This window comes from Pristis pectinata, chromosome 1 (genome assembly GCF_009764475.1).
Source record: "Pristis pectinata isolate sPriPec2 chromosome 1, sPriPec2.1.pri, whole genome shotgun sequence".
NCBI lineage: Eukaryota > Metazoa > Chordata > Chondrichthyes > Rhinopristiformes > Pristidae > Pristis > Pristis pectinata.
In genome coordinates, this window is record NC_067405.1 from 42,156,741 (window position 1) to 42,178,676 (window position 21,936).

A 21,936-nucleotide genomic window follows, 5' to 3' on the forward strand; every position below is an offset into this window, starting at 1 on the left:
ACTCTGGACTCCATGTCCTCTGAAATGGTGTACCTATGGGGAAATTGAAGGGAGATCACCATCAAATTCTCAAGGGCAATGAGGATCGGTAATAAATGCTGTCCTTGCCAGTGAACACAGTGAGTCTAAAGGGAGTGGGAAATAAATGAGCACTCTGGACCCCACCAGTGGCTGCAAACCTACCCAAATTACTGACCCCAGGTGTTCCAAACCTCAATCTGGCTCTGGCCAAACACCTAGACCACAGACTGGACCCTGACCCCAGCTGCACTCCCGATCCCTGCCTCTGGCCACATACCCCATTCCCACTCCAGACACTCAGCTGACATTCTGGACTGCTAAGTGAGCCAGAAGCCAGATCATCAGGATTTTCAAACAAATGAATGCCAGATTATTGGAATTTTAAGGTATTTAAAACCGTGAAAGGCATAAACAGAGAAGAGAACCAGGGTCATTGAATGGAGGTGAATGGCAAAAAAAACCAAAAGTGACATGAAGTTAAACAATTTTACACAACAAGTGTTCAAGATCTGGAATCCATTGCCAGGAGATTGGTGGAGGCAAATTTAATTGTTGCATTCAAAAAGGAGTGGATAGGTACCTGAAAGAAAATAATTTGCAGGGCTGAGGAGGAGGACTAGCTGATTTGCTCGAGTGCATCCGGACACAACTTAATGATTTGACTGGCCATATGGCCTTGTTCCATGCTGTCACTGTTCTGTGGTTCTGTGAACTTATTATCCTGTTTATCAAAGACAATTAAGTCAAGTAATATTAGATAAGTGGATGTCTGTATTCTTATGATCCTGCCTTATGAATACTTATGAATATGTTAAGAAGTAAATTTAGTGAAAAAACATTTTAAAAAAAGACTCCATGTACTTATTGGTCACATTTGTTACAGCAATTGCACTTCAATATCAAACATTGTTTCCGCAGAGTGTAATCAAGAACTATTTCCTAAATATTGTAACTTTTGTTCATTACTTTATCCTCTACCAAAAACATTTATTACACAGGGACGATCCTGTTCAATTGAAATAAGCTTCAATGTGTAGTGGTTAAAAAACATTTGATGTATTATTTGTCTAACTTTTTTCAGCAATCAAGTTATGTTGGATCTTTTGCATTGTCCATGCAGTGACACTGAAATAAAAATGAATTTTTACTTTTTTTAAACTGTGGACCATTGTAAAATATCTAATCAAGGGTACTGCAAAGCTGCCCAGTTTGTTTAACGTCTCATATTGGTACAACGATATGTGAACAGTGGTGGAGTGCTGCCCTCCATTGCTCCACGTGAATACATCCCAGTGGGATATGAGCCAAAAATAGAGACCTCTTGAATTTTCACTGCCAGAACTACTCTCTTCAACATGCAAACATTCTGTATGAAAACTCACATACTAATATTAAGACAAAGCTGTTTGTTATACTTGTACCGCCTCTCTTTAAAGCAAACTTACAAACCTGTGGACACCAATTAGTTCCTCTAAGCTCAGCAACACTGAAAGTCGATGTTTTACTTAATCTTTCAGAGCACTGACCTTAGTAACTTAAGGTCCCTGTTTCTGTGCAAATACCATGTTTCTGGAGCCAGGATTCTAATGAAATGAAAGCAAAATGATTCTTCCTTGTAATCTGAGCTACTTTTACATATCATCTTGGATGTTGGAAAAATGAACAAACTTAGTTGTTCTTCCACTTTTAACGTAGTGAAAAGCAGCAGATTATTTCCTGTGAAACAGTCACCCATTGCCACGACACAAAATTCTACGCATGAACAAAGGATTTTCAAAATAAAAGCATGAATCTGGCATAGCTCTGGCTGCATTGCCCACCCAAAACCCCACAAAGAGTTGAGCCAGTTTCAGGTTCAGTCCTCATAAGGATAGTTTTGCTGTGCTGGGATTGGGAAATTCAGGAGGTTTATGAATGCATCAAGCCTGAAGAATTTGTAAAATTGGAGCCATCTGGTGACCAACAGTAGGTTGTGTCTGGGCCAAAGCCCTGCAATGTTCTTACCAGTTTTCTTCTATCTGCTGTCAACCTCTCCTTGCGGAGGAGCATATCAGAATGAGGTGGAGCCAGAATCATGCAGCATGTCAACAGGCCCTTTGGCCCACCATTGCACATGGTATACATATATAAACTAGTATACATGTTTATACTAATCCTATTGTCCAGTTTTCAGCCTGTAGCCTCCAATGGCATCGTGTTTCAGGTGCTCATTTAAATAATGAGATCGTCTAAGAGCACCTGCATCCACCACCCCCTCAGGCAAAGAATTTTTTTTCAGCCAGGAATGCTTTCTCAATTGCTCTTGAAATCTCATCCCCCTTACCTTACACCTATTTCTTCTGGTTATAGATAGCTTTGCTAAGAGGAAACGTTTCTCACTCTCTACCCTATCTCTGCCCTTCATAATTTTGTATACCTCAATCAGCTCTCCCCTCAGCCTTTGCTGCTCCAAGTAAAACATACCCAGTCTATCCAGTCCCTCCTCAGAACTAAAACTCCCCCTCCCAGGCAACATCTGGAGGGCATCTCCTGGTTTCAGTTCTCTAAACCTGCAAAGGCTATGTTTTTTCTTTATCCAACTGCCCATATCTCTCGACATCCAGGGTTCCTTCTCTTTCTCCATTATGAGAATGCGGTGGCCCCCAAATTCATACTATTTCATTTTTTAATGAGTGCCGCTAGTCCAATGAGTTATCTGCAGTAACTGCTCCCAGTCTATTTTTGACAGGTCCCATCTTATCATTTTGAAATTCAACTTCCTCAAACCAGGACCTTAATTTTCAGTCTATCTTACTCCTTCTCCATAACAACCTTAAAGTATACAGAGTCATGGTCACTATCTCCTAAATGCCTCCCCTCCCCACTGACATTCCCTCTACTTCTCCAGTTATGTTCCCAAACACCATGTCCAGTTCCACCTTTTCTCTACATACTGGCTCAAAAAAAGTCTCCTGGATGCACTTTAAAAATTTCACCCCTCTAGGCCAGTCACACCAATGTGATCCTAGTTAATACTGGACAAACTGAAATCCCTTACAACATTACACTTCTGTTTTGCCTACATATCTGCTTCTCTATCTCCTGTTGAGCATCTGGATGTCTGTGATGCACCTCCAGCAAAGTTGTAAGTACCCTTTTTAGTTTTAAACTTTACTTATATAGCTCATTTGCAGAACCTTTTTAGGATATCCTCCTTCCTTACTGCAGAAATGGACTCTTTGATTAATGTTGTAATACCACCTTCCATTTTAAACCTGCTCCATCCTGCCTGTGAATTCTATACCCTGGAACATTGTTACAAGTCCTGCTCATCTTTCAACCATATATTTGTGAAAGCAACAATATCATATTCTCATGCGATAATCAATGCATCCAGTACTTCTGCCTTACATCAGAGTTTGTGTTAAAATAGATGCAATCCAGACTTGTATTCCTCCCATGTGTTTCATCAAGTCTATGTGTGCTCTGCCTACTTAGTTTTCCTTCTTTATTTAGCACTGAGAGCCTCTAGTTCATGTTTATGTCTATGTTTTGGAAGCACACAGAAGGCCAGCTAAATGGAGGATGGAGAACACGATTCCCCAAATATGGGAGAGTCTGCTGGTCTCACATTGGCCTAATCAGTCACTTCAGACCTGGAATGGAAGGAAGTTGTCCTCGATCCTGAGGTACCATCTATTTAGTAATATTGTGGTATAGTACTATCAGTGCATAGTATAATGGAATGAATTCCATCCCTCTCCCACCCTCTTTCTCTCCTACCACTTACTCAATCCGCCACCGAAGTACAATATGCTTATGCTACATTTGACTCTATCAACTAAGGATGGATTTCTTGGAAATATAGTTTACAATTTAAAGCCAGCTTCTAGACATAAAGTATTTCCCATAACTTCTGGAAACACTCTCAATGTTTTAAACGCTTGAGACTGTCGATGGATGAAATAGCCTCCTTTCTTATCTCAATTGGTTTATTCGATAAAACAAGGGGGAGAGAGGAGTGAAGGAGATTAGAAGAACAAAAGTTGCAAAGAAAAAGAAGAGGAGAAATGGGAAGAAGGGAAGCATTGCAAAGGTGTTAAAGATTGGAGCAGTGAGATGGTGGATGCAGGTGAATGAATCAAGTTCACTGCACCCTTCTCACGTTGCCAAAGAAATGTGTATGAAGGAAAAGGAAACTAGGAAAATGATGCTTACTACAGGATATTGGTGTTCTACTTATTCAACTGACATTGCCTATTTATAAATTCTCTTCAACACTTTTCATTTCCAGTAAAAAAATAATTTGCAAGTATTTTAGCAGGATGCAGCAAACTAGAGGCATGATTGGTTAAATATACTAGACTGGTAAGAAAATCTCAGTTTATTATGTGAAAAGCAGTTTGTAATTAATTATTTTTTTAATTAAAAATACTGTAGATGCTGGAAGTCTAAAATAAAAACACAAACTGCTGGAAACACTCGGCAGGTGAGGCGGTCTCTGTGGGAAGAGAAACAGAGTTACCATTTCAAGTCAAAGCCTCTCCTTCAGAATTGGGAACCGGTACTGAGATGCTGAGTATTTCCAACATATTCTGTTTATATTTTAGATGAGTTTCTTCTCTCTCTCTCTTACCTAATTCTGACGGAGGATTTTTAATGAAGTTTCTTTTCCCACAAATACAGCGTGACTTGTCGAATATTTCCAGCATTTTCTCTTTTTATTGCAGTTAATTAACCTATTTGTATCACCGACCTACTTTGAATGGTTCATGAGGAGAGGGTTAATTGGGGGCGGGGGAGAGGATTGTGTGAATTGAAATAAGCAACAGAGGTTTCATTGGTTTGTGTGAGATCGAATTGCAGGGTTTTCTGATGGAGTCGGAGAACGGAGTGGTGATGCTTAAACTCATGTTGTTCGTTCTTAACCTTCTCTTTTTGGTAGTTTTTTAATCTACTTTTTTTAGTGCCTGCTGTTCTATTTCAATAGTTAAGGTGTCGAATTTAAAATCCCAAATAACTCGGTTGAAGGAGTTCCATATAAAATACGACGTGGCTTTGGTGAACTTGCGGAACTGTAAATGTTTAATCTGAATTTCTGTTGATAGGGGCAACTAAGTTTTTGTATCAATTTGCACTTTTTTTTTCTTTTCTCTGTTCACAATTTCCTTTCACCGTCAGATCGGTGTGGGAGAGAGTAGCGGTGGCTTCACTCAGAATCACCAGTAACCTGTCTCTATTCCTCCCCTGAAATTTCTGTACACAACCAGAACAGTCGGTTACAAATCCTTGCTGAGCCCATTGTGCCTCGGGGCATCTGCTTATCAAACTGATCTGCGCGAAATCCTTTGCAGAATGAATGCAAAAATGATTCATATCCTGAACTGTTTGTGTTACTCCGGTATGGCCAGTCAGTACGTGAACACCTTCCGTGCGTGTGGTCCTTGCTGATAAATGTGCAACCACGTGCATTTCCTTAAAAAAACTTTGGCTCTTCACTCCCCTCTGTTTATAATTTGCCCTAGTCGTTGGGAGGAAGTTTCTTCGGATTGACATTGAATCCATTCTAGTATATTGTCACTCAGCTCTTTAATGAAGAATCAATTTAATTTCCTTCCAACCTTCCTCAAAACTATCCTTGATTAGTACCACCACATGTCTATCCCAGTATATTCTGATCCCTGGCCTGTACTTGCTGGTTCACTTTTCCTTGCTCTGCTTTAAAGCAGAGCTTGTGAAGGCCTCTGATACTGATTCAGAAAAGTGAATAATCTTTACATGTCTGTTTTGAAATGCAACATAGTTTGAGGATTTTCTTTTTGCCTCCCTCAGTGAAGTGAAAGTGCCATTGCCAATTCTTGCCAATTAAATTCCCTCTCAGTTCTAGTTGGTTAAATCCAGCAATCCATAAACATCTATTCTATCAGAGCTAGTCATTGGCCACAAACCTGTAGCAGCAGGCTGTGGTGTAGAGAGCCTAAAGGTGAACTAGTACTGTTCAACACCAATAATGTCAGTAGGACTAATTTAACCTGAAAAGTTAAAGAAATAGATTTCCAAACACAAAATGCATCAATGGATAATGGGAATGAGCAGGAATATGGTAATAAGATAGAGCAGTGGTTTTCAACTTTTTTTCATGCTGTGGCCCCCCAGAACATGTCCTTGTTAGACGGTGGACCCACAAAATCAAACAATCGATAATTCATGCACACAACACTTAAATTACTGCACGTAGGCCCTATTGAAATGGTGACTATTTCAATCACCGATAATTACCAACGGTGTCTTTCAGTGTTCAGTTCAATGTGAAGGTTGTGCCTGTTTTGCACTGCAGAGATTGTCCAAACGTGGTGGTACGTGCAACAAACATACACATATGTCATCCTCAATATTCAGTCTTGATCTGTATTTGGTTTTCGTGGTAGTGACTGCAGAAAATGCTATTTCACACAAGTAAGTGGTTGCAAATGGTAACAGAACGTTGACGGCTTTGCCGGACAGCAGTGGACACTCCTGGGAACATGCTATCCAGAACGACAACAGTGACATTCAGTTGAACTGCAAGCGCGAAGTCCTGTCAGATGACAGTTCAGCCAATTCTTCTTGTTCACGTCCAGTTAAATCAGTAAGCATGCATTCAAATGAATTTCGAATCCAATCAAACATGCTCGTGTCATCGTCGCTGAAATACTCATGGAAATAATGTAACAGCTGTTGAATATGGTTCAAAACGTTGCTTGCAATGGCCCCTGTCTTAGTCTCGTTCACTGTCAGTAAGTCAGCCAGCAATGGAAACATATCATAGACGCCTTGCTCGCATCTTCCCTTCCAGATATGGAGCTTTTTCTGGAAGGCATTGGTTTTGTCATGCGTTTTCAGAACACTTGAGCCAGGTCCTTGCTGTTCAGATTTAAGCTGTTCAAAACGTTGAAAATATCTGCAAGATAAGCTAATCTGGCAACCCACGTCTCATCTGTCAAGAACAGATCTGCCAATGATCCGTTATGCTCATTTAGAAAAATGAGCAGTTCATCTCGCAATTCATATACATGCTGCACAATGCGGTCTCATGACAGCCATCTGACTTCTGTATGTAGCAACAAATGCTCATGCTCGGCTTCCATTTCACGGCATATGTTTTCAAACAAACGATGATTGAGCTTTGATAAAGTTAATGATTTTAATGCACGTGGAAAACACATCTGCAAGATTTTCACCATATCCTTTACAGCCAAAGCCTCACGGTGAATCATGCAGTGGATTGCTGCCACATGTGGAGCTACTTCTTTCACTCATGTGACTAGACCCGACTTCCGTCCCGTCATTGCGGCAGCACCATCCGTGCATACTCCAATACGCTGTGTCCATGCCAATGCCAATTGTACAAAAAAAGTGTCAAGCACACGGAAAAGTTCTTCACCGGTCGTATGCCCTGGGAGCGCCTTGCAAAACAAAAAGTCTTCCAAAGCTTCTCCTTCCCAGAAATATCGAATATAAATCAACAACTGTGCAGCACTGACAACGTCAGTAGTTTCGTCAAGCTGAATCGCAAATCTGACTTGCTGAAGACATGCTATCAGCTGGCTCTATATATCTTCCTCCATAACGCCAATTCTTCTGCTTACTGTGTTATCAGACAGTGGAATGGCTTTCAGTTTTTGACTGGATTCTTTTCCCAGTACAACTTCGCACATATCTACTGCTGCAGGCAGTATAAGCTCTTCTGTGAGGCTTTCTGGAACGTGCTATTCCTAATGCTACCAAATATGATGCGCGAAGAGCCTTCACATTTACAGTGGCGCAGGCTGTCATTTTGCCTTTCTGCTTGAGGTACAGCTCCTTTTGCTGCTCAAAATATTCCTTCGGCTTACCGGCAATATCTGGATGCACTGTTGTTAAATGGCGCTTCAATTTCGCTGGTTTCATTGCATCGTTGGACAGTGTTTGCAAACACACAACATAGAGAGTTTGGTCCGCACTCGTCTCCAATGCGATGAAGCCATATGAAATGTGTTCTGGATCATACTTGCGTTGTTTTCTCTTTCGGTCACCCTTATCCTCTTCGTCATCAGAATCTTCTGGTTTCTGGTCAGCTTTTCTCTTCAGAAATTTCTCCATACTCAGCAATACACGCTGGACAGTTTAATTACTATTACTGATAAAATTATCAAAACTAATCTAAAATTTACACACTTGCGCACTTTTCATTTAACAGTGATATCACTGTGGCGTAAATGCACAGTAAGTAAGCAATATTATTGAGGCACACCAACAACGTCACTCAGTCTCACTAACACTACAGTTCGCAACAGAATAGTAGTGAGTAGTGAACACTACTGACTACTCTGACTACTCAAATCGAATATTAAGTGGCAGCTTACCAGAAGGGAACACCGTCTAAGTCTCTAAGATTTTTGCCTATAACAGATAGAATAGATATGGCCGATTTTCTGAATAGTGGAAAACTGGAGCAAGCAGGTAAGCTACGTCTTTGTAACAGGTCGCTTTTCCATTTTTTTTCTTGGCTTGCTCACGGACCCCCTGGCAACCCGTAGGTTGAAAACCTTCGAGAGGATTAGCCATGACCATATTGAATGGTGGAACAGGCTTAAAGAGCCAAATAGCCTACTCTTTCTATTTTTCTAGGTTTCGAAAGCTGATTTCAGTATTGAGGTGCTTAACGTAGATTGTTGGACCTGTATTATGTGGAGAGTTGTGACTAGTGCACATGAAGATTTTGAAACATCCCCTATTTAACTCCTTCCCATTCTTGACTTGAAGTGAGACTGTGTGGAGGATTTGTATGCCTTGATGACATTGATTATAGCACTGTATGTAACTCACACAGAAATGATTTTAAATGTTTTCTTTCCTAGGTGTTTGGTATTGAAATTGTGTGGATAGGTGCTGCAATCCATCTGAACCTATATCCACTCTCTTTACTGATTGGTAAATCAATCTCAGAAGTCCCTGCCGTACTCGTTATTGTTGGTATTCTAATATTTTTCATGGCACTCTTGGGGATTGGTTCCATTTGGAAGGAAAGCATTACCGTGATAAAAGTGGTAATTTTTTAAAAAAACTTTCTTTAATAGTACAATGAGATTTGATAAAGTTGACCAAACTGAAATGAAATCTTCCCTCCCACCAATAATGGTGTTAAATATTCCCACAGTGAGCAGGAACTCTGTACCACAAGCTTTGTTCACCTGCCTCACTTTCATCTCTTGTGCAGGATGATAACTTTGAGGCAATATCAGATGGGCTATCTGGAGTTCTTGGGACAAGTGGTGTTTCAATGCATGCTTTGGAATAATCAAACTTATTTTAAGTTGGAGACACGAGACTGCAGATTTTGGAATCTGGAGGAAATGATGATAAACTGCTGGAAGAACTCATTGGCTCAAGTAGCATCTGCAGAGGCAAAGGGATGGTCGATATTTTGGGTCATGACCCTGAGAATGTAGAGGGAAGATGGCCAGTATAAAGAGGTGAGGGGGGTGGAGTCTAATAGGTGGAACCAGATGAGGGGATAATGGGCAGATGGAACCAGGATTTTTTTTTTGGGTGGGGGTGATGTCCAGGTAATGAGGGGGGAGGGATGCAAAAGGTGAACAAAGGCAGAGAGACCCTGGAGGTACTGGTGGGAGTGGGAAAGGAACATGGAGAATGGGTTACCTGAAATTGGAAAATTCAGTGTTCACGTCATTGGGATGTAGGATATCCAGGCAGAATTTGAGTTGTTGTTCTTCTGGTTTGGCCTCGTTGTGCCAGTAGAGAAGGCTGAGGACAGACAGGTTAGTATGGGAAAGGGAGTTGAAATGACATGCAACTGGAACCTCAAGATGGCTGTTGTGGACTGAGCACAGGTGCTCTGCAAAATGGCCACCTAGTCCATGTGTGGTCTTTCCAATGAGAAGGAGGCCACATTGAGAGCACTGAATGCAAACAGACAAGGTTGGAAGAGGTGTATGTGAATCTCTGCCTCACTTGGTGGTAAGGGAGGAGGTGTAGGGACAGGTATTTCCAGTGGTGGGAGAGTCTAGGACTAGAGAGCACAGCCTCAGAATAGATGTCCCTTTAGAACAGAGATGAGGAGGAATTTCTTTAGCCAGAGGCTGGTGAATCTGTGGAATTCATTGCCACAGATGGCTGTGGAGGCCAAGTAATTGTGTATATTTAAAGCGGAGGTTCATAGGTCCTTGATCAGTAAGGGTGTCAAAGGTTGCAGGGAAAAGGCAGGAAAATGGTGTTGAGAGGGAAAAATAAATCGGCCATGATCAAGTGGCAGAGCAGACTTGTTGGGCTGAATGGCCTAATTCTGCTCCTATGTCTTATGATCTTATGTTGCACTTCCTATGGTTGCAGGGGAAAAGTGGGTGGGAAGAGATGAGCAGATCAGGGAGTCATGGAGAGAGCAGTTGCAAGGGTCCAGTTGAAGCTGGCAGAAGTGACGAAGAATGTAGTGCTGTATGCAGAGGCTAGTGGGCAAGAGCAGGGAAACTTTATTGCTCTTCTGTCTGGGGGGGGGGGGGGGTGCGCAGTGCAGTGTCTTACAGGAGGTGGTGGGAGGAGGTGTAGCCAAGGTAGCTGCAAGAGTCCGTCGGGTATCAGTGGATAGTTTGTCACCTGAGATGGAGACAAATCTAGAAAAGTCAGGTGAAGTGCCAGAAATAGCCAGGTGAATTTGAAGCTGGGGGGAAGATGGTGGCAAAGGTGATAAAATGGAGTTCTGCACAAGTGCAGAAGGTGGCACCAATATAGTCACTGATGTAGCAGAGAAAGGGTGTGGGTTGGTGCCAGAATAGGTTTGAAACAAGGACTTGACAGAGCCAACAAAAGGGTAGGCATTGCTGGGGGCCCATGCAAGCGTTACATCTTTGATTTGTAGAAGAAATGAAAAGAAGTTGTTGAGGGTGAGAACAAGTTCTGCCAGGCTGAGAAGACTGTTGTTGGAGGGGAATTGGTTGGGTCTTTTGTTCTGGAAAGAAACAGATGTCCCCTGAAACCTTCCTCTTGTTGGGAGTGGGGGAAAAAGAGGTGTATAAAGACTGGATTCATAGTGAAGATGAGACAGCTGGGGCCAGGGAATTGGAAGTCGTCAAAATGGTGGAGGGGATCAGAGATGTCCCAGATGTAGGTGGGATTGGACTGGACGTGGAAACAAGGTAGAGTCAAAGGATGAATAGATAAGTTCGGCAGGGCAACAACAGGTAGAAACAGTGGGTCTACCAGTGTAGGTCCTGTTTGTGGGTCTTGGGTAAGAGATAGAAGCGGGCAGTGATGGGTTGGAGCACTATAAGGTTGGAGGCTGTGGAGGGGAGATCTATGCAAGGTAGAGGTCAGTCCACCAGATCACAACAGCATCACCCTTATCTGCAGGTTTGATGGGGTTGGGATTGGTGCAAAGTGAGTGGAGCACTGCATGTTCAGATTGGGTGAGGGGAGTGGAGAAGTTGAGGCGGTCAATGTTGTGTTAGCAATGAGAAATGGAAAAAGTCAAGAAAGGCATGTGTTTAAGTTTATGTTTTAAATTAGCATTGCTTTATAACTGGAATTATTATTACATTTTTGATATGTATTTCTCACAGGCATTGTAGGTAAAGCTCGCTTAGAGAAAAATAAACTTAAGTTTTTGAGACTTGATTTGTGTTCTTCCCAGAAAAGTGCAGTTAACAAACTTCTGCAGCTTGTCTGTTACAGTTTACTAGAAACAGCTGGAAGCTTATTACAAAACTAAAGAAAATAATTGGCAATGAGCTTTCTATTTGGCTGCAGCCCATGTCTATATTAAGCAAACTTGATAAAGCTTTTATGCCAGCTGGTATTTTGTTGTTATTTTACATTGAAAGTTGTCTTAACCAGGAAAATATCTCTGCTTTGGCTGCCTAGACATTGAAAGGTGTTGTCAATCTGCTATTCTTCCACCCCTAGCACTTTAACTTGTGTTATAAGTACATTCATGACAAACTTTTCCATACAAAACAACATCTATGTTGATTTGTAATACATTTCTTGTATTTTTCTTTAATGTCTTCTGTAGCAGCTTGACATCTCCAGAACTTGGACACCACCAATCCACCAATTCCACTCCTCCCAACCCCGCCATTTTTACAGAAATATAAACGTTTTGCCTGAATTATTAAAGCAATTATTTTTTCCTTTGCTGGGGGTAGCAATTTTAATAGTGAACTTTTATTGCTGTTCATGAGATGTTTTCATTGCATTGATCATGGACGTTGGATTTCTTACGAAACTTGTCTTTACTGTTAACATTTGAGGTCATGATCAGCTAAATTTTCAAATTGTAGCACCTGTAGACTTTTGAATGCAAGCTGCTGAATAACTTTCAAAAAATGTTGACACTTATTCTGAATATCATTGTGCATCCCTGGTTTATGATTGGAATACAAATTTCAAGTGTTGATTGCAGTTTTCCAGAAGTATGTACGCATTAGTATGGTTCACATCTAAACTAACTTAGTCTTGGATTTTTTGTACTATAGTTCCCTTTTTCAAACTCTACTGAAAAATAACCCATTCAACTCATTACAAAGGTATAGTTGATTAGAAACATTCCTTAAAACATATTTTCTACTTGGCTTGTTGTCCAGAGCATCATATCTGCTTTTAATTGACAATAGTTCATTTATTTGAGGCTCTGCTCTGATAAACTGATCATTATCAAATTCTGAGTGTGGCTGGTTCATTTTTTTTAAACTGGTATGCAAGTGAGATATTAAATAGTGGAATATCATGTGTGACCATCTTTGCAAAAGCTTCAGACTCCACAAACAAGGGACTATATTTATGCCGTCATGAAATTGGACAAGCAGGTTTAAGAACAATCCATGCTGAATACTAATCTAAAACATTAGAACAATTGCCACAAGATATATGCATAGAAACAAGAATGTTCACCTATAATGCATCCCAAGCTCATTTTGTGCTGTTAGCTGTTGTGCCTTCAGTTTCCGTTCTGAGCTCTACAATTGCCTCATTGTCCATCCCAAATAAAACAGTGATTTATGTTGCTATACAAATTTAGTGGCATCAGATCTCATTCAAACTTGATCAAAATACATTTAGAATAAAACTAACACCCTTGCCTGGCTCATCTGACTCCAGCCCCAAACTAATGTGATTGAAATTGGAGTCTTTGAACTTGTTCCATTGCACCTTAAAAATAGGCCCTGAAACTAGAAAATGTAATATGGGTGCAGCCATGTGTGACTTGGTTACATTGCAGCATATTTTCTTCCTCAGTTTCTGATTCTGATGATTCTGGTTTTTCTTGTGGAAGTAACTGTTGAAGTGTCTGCATATATCTTCAGGAGCCAGGTAAGCATTTTATATAAGCTGTGTTTTTTCTTGTACACTTCCTAATCTCACTTGTTTTTTTTTCTTTTCAGTAATTACGTACATTTGTACTGTATTTGAACTATATTTTTGGGAAAAGCTTTCAGCAAATGGAAAATCTTTTCTTTTCCTTTCTCCACGAATCACCCCCACCCCTTTCCACACCCATTTTGTAGATGTACAGTAACCTCAGCAATGATATTGAGAAATCCTTTGAAGACTATGATGAGACGTCCACACCAGGAGTGTTAGATCAGCTGCAGATCAAGGTTAAACAATTTCCACTGTTTCTCTATAACACATCTGTGCTGTTTTGAGAAATATCTTTGCTCAGCTATTTTATCTGAATTCCATTTGAGATAACTTGCTGTGATGGAATTCTTAAAACTGCAGGAAGGCGGACCTGTCTGATACTATTTTCTGATATCTTAAGACTGATGTAATGTTTTGAGAAACCAGGCACTTCCTTTTATGGAAAAAAAACTTAAAGCAAATAATAGATTTGTAAGTAGAAATGGGTGTTCTTGTGCATATGCTACAAAATTTGATTAACTTAAAATGTAATGTGAACTTAATTACTGTGATGTCATATGGTTGATGATGCAAATAAATATGAACCACAAGCATAAGGAAATGTAGCCTTGTACCTACAGTTTTCCATGTGTGAAAGTATTCCCCTCCTCTGCCCATGTAGATTGGACTACCCCCTTAAGCAGGAAATACCATCTACTAGATTAGAGAAGTAAATGTTCTCCATTCCTGTGTGGAAGAATAGGTGTGTGTTTATTTAAATAATTTTCATTGAAGTTAATTTCATTTGCACTTTTGGTGAAGTTGCATTTTCCATGCTAGTCCCATGAGAGCTCTTTTCAAAGTAAAGTCAGGACAATCATCAGATCAAGTAGCATCTGTGGAGAGAGAAACAGTTAACCTTTAGGTCAATGACATTTTAACTGAGTTCTTCGACTGGAAAAACTAATACTGTTTCTGTGAAGTGGATTAGCCTGAAGACCATGGAGACACGAGACTGCAGATGCTGGAATTTGGAGCAAAAAACAAACTGCTGGAGGAACTCAGTGGATCAAGCAGCATTTGTGGAGGCAAAGTGACCGTTTTATGGAGCACCTATGCTCTGTCTGCAATGGCTGTATCACACCAACTCTCTTTCCCATTCCCAGAAGAACGGCACCTCATTTTCCACTTGAGCAGCCCACAAACCAATGGTATGAGCATTTGAATTTTCCTATTTTAGGTAGCCCACTCTTGTGTTCCTTTCCCACTCCTACCATCCATTTAAGTTTTCTCTCCCCTTGTTTACCTTTCTCATTTCCACTGCCCATCACCCATACACCTGTCCACCTGGGATTCTTCTCTCCTGGTCTCCACTTCCTATCCTCTCCAACATGTGTTGCATCTGCTTTCCCTTTACTGATTCCACCTATTGCCTTCCAATCTCTGTCTCTACCTTCCCTCACCCCTCCTCCAGCTCCATCTGCCCATTTTTTTTCTTGCTTATCTGTTTCGACCATCACCCGCCAGCCTCTGCCTCTTACCTCCCTCTGCCAATCAATCCCCCCCTCCCATCCAGCCCCCAAAAACCTCACCTGGTTCCACATCACTTACCAGCCTGTCTCATCCCTCTCTCTCACCTCTTTTATACTGGCTATCTTCCCTCCACACTCATCAGTCCTGATGCAGGGTCATGGCCCAAAGTGCCAACTATCCCTTTGCTTCCACAGATGCTGCTTGACCAGCTGAGTTCTTCCAGCAGTTTGTGTTTTGGGCCAAAAGGCCATTTTAGGCTGGGATGATAATGATGGGGCAAATGGCTTCTTCCTTTGCTATGAATTACCATGATTCCATGACGTAATTAAAACTGGTAATTCTTCAATAATTCAGTAATTGTTTCACTTTTTAAAGTGGAGCAGTGAGTGATTTGGATGGAATCCTGTAAACCACATTTACATTTGTTTCAAATCCTTTCATCCAGTTCATTTTCAGTTCAAATTCATATGACAGTGGCCTTGACTTATGCATTGGGAATAACAGTGAACCTAACACGATTTGGTTCTATCAGCCTGGGCAGCATCTCCTGACATCTGTACGTGTGCAGTTAAACAGATCCAGAAGTTATTGTAAGAGATGGCCTACTCTATCTTAAGATATGCTATGGTCCTTGACATTAAATTGGGCTCAGAAATTGACTCAGTGGGAGGAAAGGTGAGGTATTTTTCCACCAAGATAGAGAATCATAGTCATACAGCATGGAAACAACTGGTCCATGCCAATCAAGATTCCCATCTAAGCTAGTCCCATTTGCCCATGTTTGGCCCATATCCCTCTAAACCTTTCCTATATGTATACCTGTACATGTGTCTTCTAAATATTGTTAATGTACCTGCTTCTACCACTTCCTCTGGCAGCTCATTCCATATTGGGACCATCCTCTGGGTGAAAAAAGTTTCCCCTCGGGTTCCTATTTAAACTCTCCCCTCTCACCCTAAACCTATGCTCTCTAGTTCCTGATTTCCCCAACCCTGGGGAAATAGACAGTGTACATTCACCATAACTATGCCTCATGATTTTATACACCTTTATAAGATCTCAGGAAAAAGCCAGATCTGGTCATTTGGGAGTAAGTTTTTAGAAGTGTGACAATCAGCCCCAAACAACCTCTGACCTTGGAATTAATATTAATGTTCACCACACTGGATCACTTTATCAGTAGAGTGATTATTTTTTAAAACAAAAACATAGATGGAACCCATTAACCCTTGATGTGCCAGTTGAACAAGAGCTGCCCAATATAATCTCATGATCTCACCTAGCGCTTGATCTGCGGTCATAGCTCGCCATCAGGCACTCTTTAAATGTAATGCGAATTTCTGCCTCCACCAATCTTCAAGGCAGTGAGTTCAGACCCATACCACAATCTGGGTGAAAAAGAAACACATTTTTCGTTATCCCTTATCTAATCCTCTACCAGTTACTTTAAATCTATGCATTCCCCCCCCCCCCCCCCCCTTTAATTTTCCTGACATCTCAGCTGAGAGAAATGGGTCCTATATATCTCGGCTCCTCAATTAAGCCTCTCCTCACTTTTTCAATAAAACAATCCAGTCGAAAAGCCCACAAGCATTATCAGCAAATTGAATAGCTAGCTTGAATGTTTCAATGTATAGAAGTAGAACCTGAGAATTATTAAATCAATTTAAAAAGAAAACGATTAGAACTTCTAACATCAATCTTGTAGACAGCCTGACTACGTATTAACTTGCCCAGAAGTTTTCAGTGGTTTCTGCTTCCATGACCATTTTCTGTGTGGGTGAGTGTGTGGGGGGGGGGGGGGGGGGGGGGGGGTGGTGGTGGTGGAAGGGGTGTTTATGGAAAACTGGTAATGCTAACTGTGTATTCCTCTAACTCACATGCATGTCTGAAGCCAAGTCTGTACAAGCAGAGTAATTGCAAGTGTACACTGGTGTGTATATAACACTGTGCATTCAAAGTGATTATTTACTTCCAGTGTTGGAGTTTTATTTGAACTTTTATCTCCACAGTTTCATTGTTGTGGTTCTAACAATTATACGGACTGGTTTAAGACTGCATTTGGCCAGGTGACCTGGTCTGTTCCATCCAGCTGTTGTATCAATGTCACAGAGTCTTGTGGCAGAAGTGTTTCCAATCAGACTTCAAATATCCATTCTGTGGTAAGAATCTTTTTCATGTTGATAGAATGTATTCATGGTGGTAGGTTTTGAAAGCCATGTATAGTGTATTAACACCAAATGCAAGCTAAAAATTACTCAACTTTCATTGTAATGTATTTGTCTTTTCCAATTTGTATTGTTTATGGATATGTTCAGGGCTGCACTGAAATAATATCAACATGGATTGAACAATACTTTTCAATTATTAGAGGAACCAGTGTCTGCTTTGCATTTGGACAGGTAAGCATATTATAGAGCTGTGCTGATTTCTTAGCATCTGGAAAATGAATGTATTTGGCTCACCAGTTTCCTGGGAAGGCAGAGGCTGGGTATCGTGTGACAAGGGAGATACTCTGCTACACAGATCTCCCATTGTAAAAATGAACAGAGGTTTACACTTGTCACACCAAACCTACTGGAATACATCATTTAAGCCAAAGTAATTTCTTGATTTTTTTTTGCCCTGTAAACCACCTCCCTTGACCAATCTACAAACTGAAGGCAGAAAATTTTGAGTCAACAATTCTGAGCATTTCGAAAGAGGATTAGAAGTGCTGAGATAGCTGTTGTATAACTTCTTAGCTTCCTTCAGTACTCTCTGCAAGCTTGTGGGTTCTTGAAATGTACACATCAGTCTCTCCTCCATTGAGAAGTGGGTGGGGCTGGTAAGATGAACTGGATGGAAACTCGGCTTATTTGGAAGGAAACTGTGCTCAGGAACTCTTGCCCAACCAGGGATACAAGCACATGCCTGCAGTTCCACAAAGCATTGTTTCAGGATTGCTTTCCTAGATCTCACCGGATATCTTGTAACCAACTGCCAGACAAGCACAATGAGGTCATTGTAACCTTGAACTGTGTTGGCTTTGGCTCCTGTCAGTCTGCTACAGAATCAGCCAATGCTTGAGTTCAACAACTTGAGGTCTTGTGTGATAGAATAAACACAGCACATTCTTGGACATCTAAAAAGAAGAAATGGGCTCTGGTCTTCAGAGTTTGTAGAATTTTAATCCAATGCATCATCTGAAAGTCCAAAATGTCAATGGCATCTCTGTTCTGTAGGAATAGGTTTCCAAAGATATCTCCCATATTGATTTTTTTTTTGTCGTAAATCTTCAAGGTAGTACAGTGACCAACCAAAGTTTTCCCTGATGATTTTAATGCAGTTTTGGAAAACTGATTATGCATGATAAAGGCGGAGTTATGGGAAGCTGAACAGAGAGAATGAGAACTGCCAACAGTTCTGCATTGTAGCATGACTGTTTAGGTCATCAAAATTCTTACTACCTGTAAACCGGTCATGGTATTGTTTGTATTTACATGTTATACCAACTCTTGCCAATTTTGTTTTCCAACTTGCTTTCTTACCTAACCATCTGATTGAAAGTAGATTTTCTTTTCCTGAACTTGGCTGTGTTACCACTTCTGTGATGAAGTATCGTATTTGGATCACAGTAAAAAATTATTTGGCCCCATCAGTTTATACAAGTGTTGTGTTGCACATGAGTCCCTCTATCTCCATCTAACACATTATTCTATTCCTTTCTTCCTTGTGCATTTAACAAGTTGCCCCTTGAACGCCTCTCCTACTGCCTTGCACTCGGTCAATCAGGTAGAGGTTTCTGCTAAATTACCTTTTCATATTAATGATCATCTTGCAGTTAAGGGCCTGATTTCTGGTTCCCCAGCAAATAGAAACCAATATTGCCCACCCCAATCCAGAATGTTTCTTAATCTCAAACCACAATCAGGTTATCCCTCCCGCTTATTGTCTTTTTCTAGACACAAGAGACCCAATCTGCTCCATTTCATGATGGGTTTAACTTTCCATGGATTTTTTTTTTTGCAAATCCTTTTATAATATGCTGAATGACCATGTGTGGTCTAACCAAGACACATGAAAATTATAATGTTTTTTCAATTCCATCATCCAGAAATTCTTTCTTGTTTGTGCCCTATTCTTTCCTTTCAATAATTTGCATGTTCCCAGATCCCACTGTTGCTCTGTCCCATCTTAGATGCTTATTTTGCAAGAATTGCTGACTCATTCTTCTAGCTAAAACCATTATGTTAGTTCATAGTGAAGAAAATTTGATTATTTCTGTTATTGAACTTAATTTGCACTTACTGAGTTTAAGTTACTTGTCTAAATGGTCAACAGTGACTCATCAACCATTGAGCCTTTGAGGTAGCATAATCTATCTCTAAGATAAATTGGTTTTATTGAAGGTCCTGCCATCAACTGGGTACTGTCCCTTTTACATTTCATTTCCCAAAGTGCAACACCGCACACTTGCCCAGATTAAACTCCATTTACCATTTCTCTGCCCATATCTTTAACTGATCTATATCCCACTGTATCCTTTGGCAATCTCCTACATTATCCACAACACCACCAATCTTTGTGTCATTTGCAAACTTACTAACCCACCCATTCCTGTTTACATCCAAGTCATTTTTATATAATCACAAATAGCTGAGGTCCCAGTTCGGATCCCTGCAGAACACCACTAGTCATGGACCTCCAGCCAAACTAAGACCCATCGACCACCACCCTCAGTCGTCTTTGGTTCCAAATGGCCAAGTCACTGCTTTTTGAGAGTAAATATCTTGGTCAGTGAATATTGATGAATTCTAATGTTTTAATACATAATTCAAAATTTTCCCCTCTCTAGGTTATTGGGGTTTTCATTTCAAGTTTGTATATAAAGAAGCTCCAGGATAACTATATACCGGATTACTGAATCAAGATCATTGGTACTGAACTATCTGGATTTCTTTGTTCTTTTTCCAAGTCCAAACCCATACATCAGTAACGTTGTGGTGCTCCAGGGCTGAGTCTGAGCATTTAGAATTATCTGCTTGTCAAAATTTCAGATATTGCACTAAATGTGAAGCATATATGTTCTAAGATTATTTAAGTTGGTACTAATATTGTAATGTATAGTTTGTTTGCAACTTGTATAAATCAATAATGACTTGGGATAAAGGTTAAATGAATGAAAATAAAAAACAGTGCTTTCCATACATTTGGCTAATGCCTTCATTCTATAATATCCTGTGACACTTCACTGAGACACGTACTACTGAGGTTATGTGTAAATTTGGTTTAAAAAGAGGAATGAATATTTAAAACACTGCCTTCAATCTACAGCTCAAATACACATCTAGCAATGGTGGGCTGGGGAAAGGAGTGCAGAAGCCCAGTGGGGTGTGATGAGTCCCTAGCGATTTTGCAGCATAAATCTTATTCTTAATCTGATTTTCTGGAAGATTGCAAACTCGCATGGGGCCAGAGGGGATCTGACTAAGAAGGTTAATGTTTTGGTACAAGGAGAGGAAGTGGGCAGCAGGATTTCAGATGAGCTGATGTCTCCCATGAGTAGTACAATAGGTTCCAGCATTCGGAGTAATTACAAAGCCAGGGAAAAGTGTGGGCAGCAGCAGAATGGCTGAGGTTGAACAGATAGTACAGCAACCAAGACAATGGGCATTAGAAAGGACAGGGCCTATAGAAGGCATGAGGCACAGAGTACAGGCTCTTCAGAGGAGAAGTGGGTCTCATTGCAACATTTGACTTTAGACGGCACCTACCATTAACTTTTAAGTGTTAGCAGTAACTGGTATCATTAATAACTTGAATACAGGTTTATATAGAAGTCTGAAGAAATGAACATTTCCTGTGAAGGTATTTTTAAAACCTGTGAAAATAGTGCAGAAGATTAAAAAAAAATTTTGTTGCAAAATCCTAATTGGCACCAAGGATACTAACTGTTTTGAAAGAAATTAACACATTTCCAAAAAATGAAGATATCCAGAACCAGAGGCAATTCATTATAGAACTGTTTTGATTTGCATAAAACTTGGGATTGTAATTGGGTGTATGAATAATTAAGTTTTAAAATTAACTATTTGCCACATTGGGGAGCTGGAAGTAGATTTCTGTTGGTGCTTGGGCCTAGTTCAGCATGAATAGACAAAACGTAAAGGTGCACAGCTGGAGCATAATCAACTTTCAGTTTTAATATTTACCTGCTTCATTTTTCTGCAGTGAACATTTTGCTCATTTTTAACAGCACTGTAAACATATTCCATTTTAAATGGTTCCAAAATGTTCTGCCATGTGAATGCCTTAATAGCATCATTTAAAACTGAGTCAGCTGGAATATCTCCAGTGAAGTGAACAGGTTCAAATACCATCATGATTTACAAAGAACAGTTCTCAGTGGCTGGAAGCTTGCAAACATTAAAGCATTCCAGTAATATTTTCTACTGACTTAAGAGAATGAGTTGAAGTAATTTCTTTCAATGTTTTGTTTTGCCATTTTTAGACATTTCTTCCCTTTCGGCAAGCTAAAATTACTCTCATCACCCTCCATAGACATTCCAGACACATTTCTGTGGTTTAGATTGTCTTGTTTGGACAGCCAAATTTGGCATAAATGGCACATTTGAACTATCTGATGAAAAAGAAGCTAATTCCTCCTGACTTTGGGAATATGATGTTCATTTTACCAAGAACTTGAAAGAAGCCTGTGATCCCACAATGCTGCAGCCATTCAGCATCCTGATAAATGCAGAACTAATTTACCCTGACATCTATTGCCTGGTCTGGGTTTTGAGGAAAAAGGTGGTTTCAAACTGCATGTGTGCAAGTTTATTTTCAGCAACCCAGTTGCTGATGAATCTGTACCTAGCTTTTTCAGTCCATTTCTGGTGTCTGACAATTCTAACTTGCTAAATTTGGGCTTCATTCAAATAAATAGAACTGCTCCAAGATGCAGGCAGCTCCTCCTCCTGGTGATGTCACTTGGGAAGGAAAAGTGTTTTGTTAACACGGAGGTTTTCTCTGTGGCCCTCAATTTCA

At 40.4% G+C, this 21,936-nt stretch overlaps 1 protein-coding gene across 2 annotated transcripts; it reads left to right on the plus strand.

Annotated features, from left to right (window-relative positions):
• Positions 1-4,846: 4,846 nt before the first annotated feature.
• On the plus strand, positions 4,847-20,048 carry LOC127576608 (CD63 antigen-like). Of its 2 annotated transcripts, XM_052027192.1 has the most exons (7): positions 4,894-4,941; positions 8,880-9,068; positions 13,270-13,344; positions 13,539-13,631; positions 16,920-17,069; positions 17,226-17,309; positions 19,745-20,048. In XM_052027192.1, exons 1-7 carry the CDS (start codon positions 4,900-4,902, stop codon positions 19,811-19,813), a joined length of 702 nt encoding a protein of 233 aa, XP_051883152.1. In that variant the 5' UTR covers positions 4,894-4,899; the 3' UTR covers positions 19,814-20,048. The 2 variants fall into 2 exon arrangements, with proteins under 2 accessions (XP_051883158.1, XP_051883152.1); XM_052027198.1 differs by lacking the exon at positions 8,880-9,068 and having other exon boundaries at positions 4,847-4,941.
• The last annotated feature ends 1,888 nt before the right edge of the window (positions 20,049-21,936 follow it).

Bases quoted from the DNA above. Each gene is read 5' to 3' on its own strand.
- LOC127576608 (XM_052027192.1), top strand. From the start codon at position 4,900: ATGCTTAAACTCATGTTGTTCGTTCTTAACCTTCTCTTTTTG. The intron at 17,070-17,225 runs GTAAGAATCTTT...GGATATGTTCAG, and splicing joins CTTCAAATATCCATTCTGTG to GGCTGCACTGAAATAATATC. The intron at 17,310-19,744 runs GTAAGCATATTA...TCCCCTCTCTAG, and splicing joins TCTGCTTTGCATTTGGACAG to GTTATTGGGGTTTTCATTTC.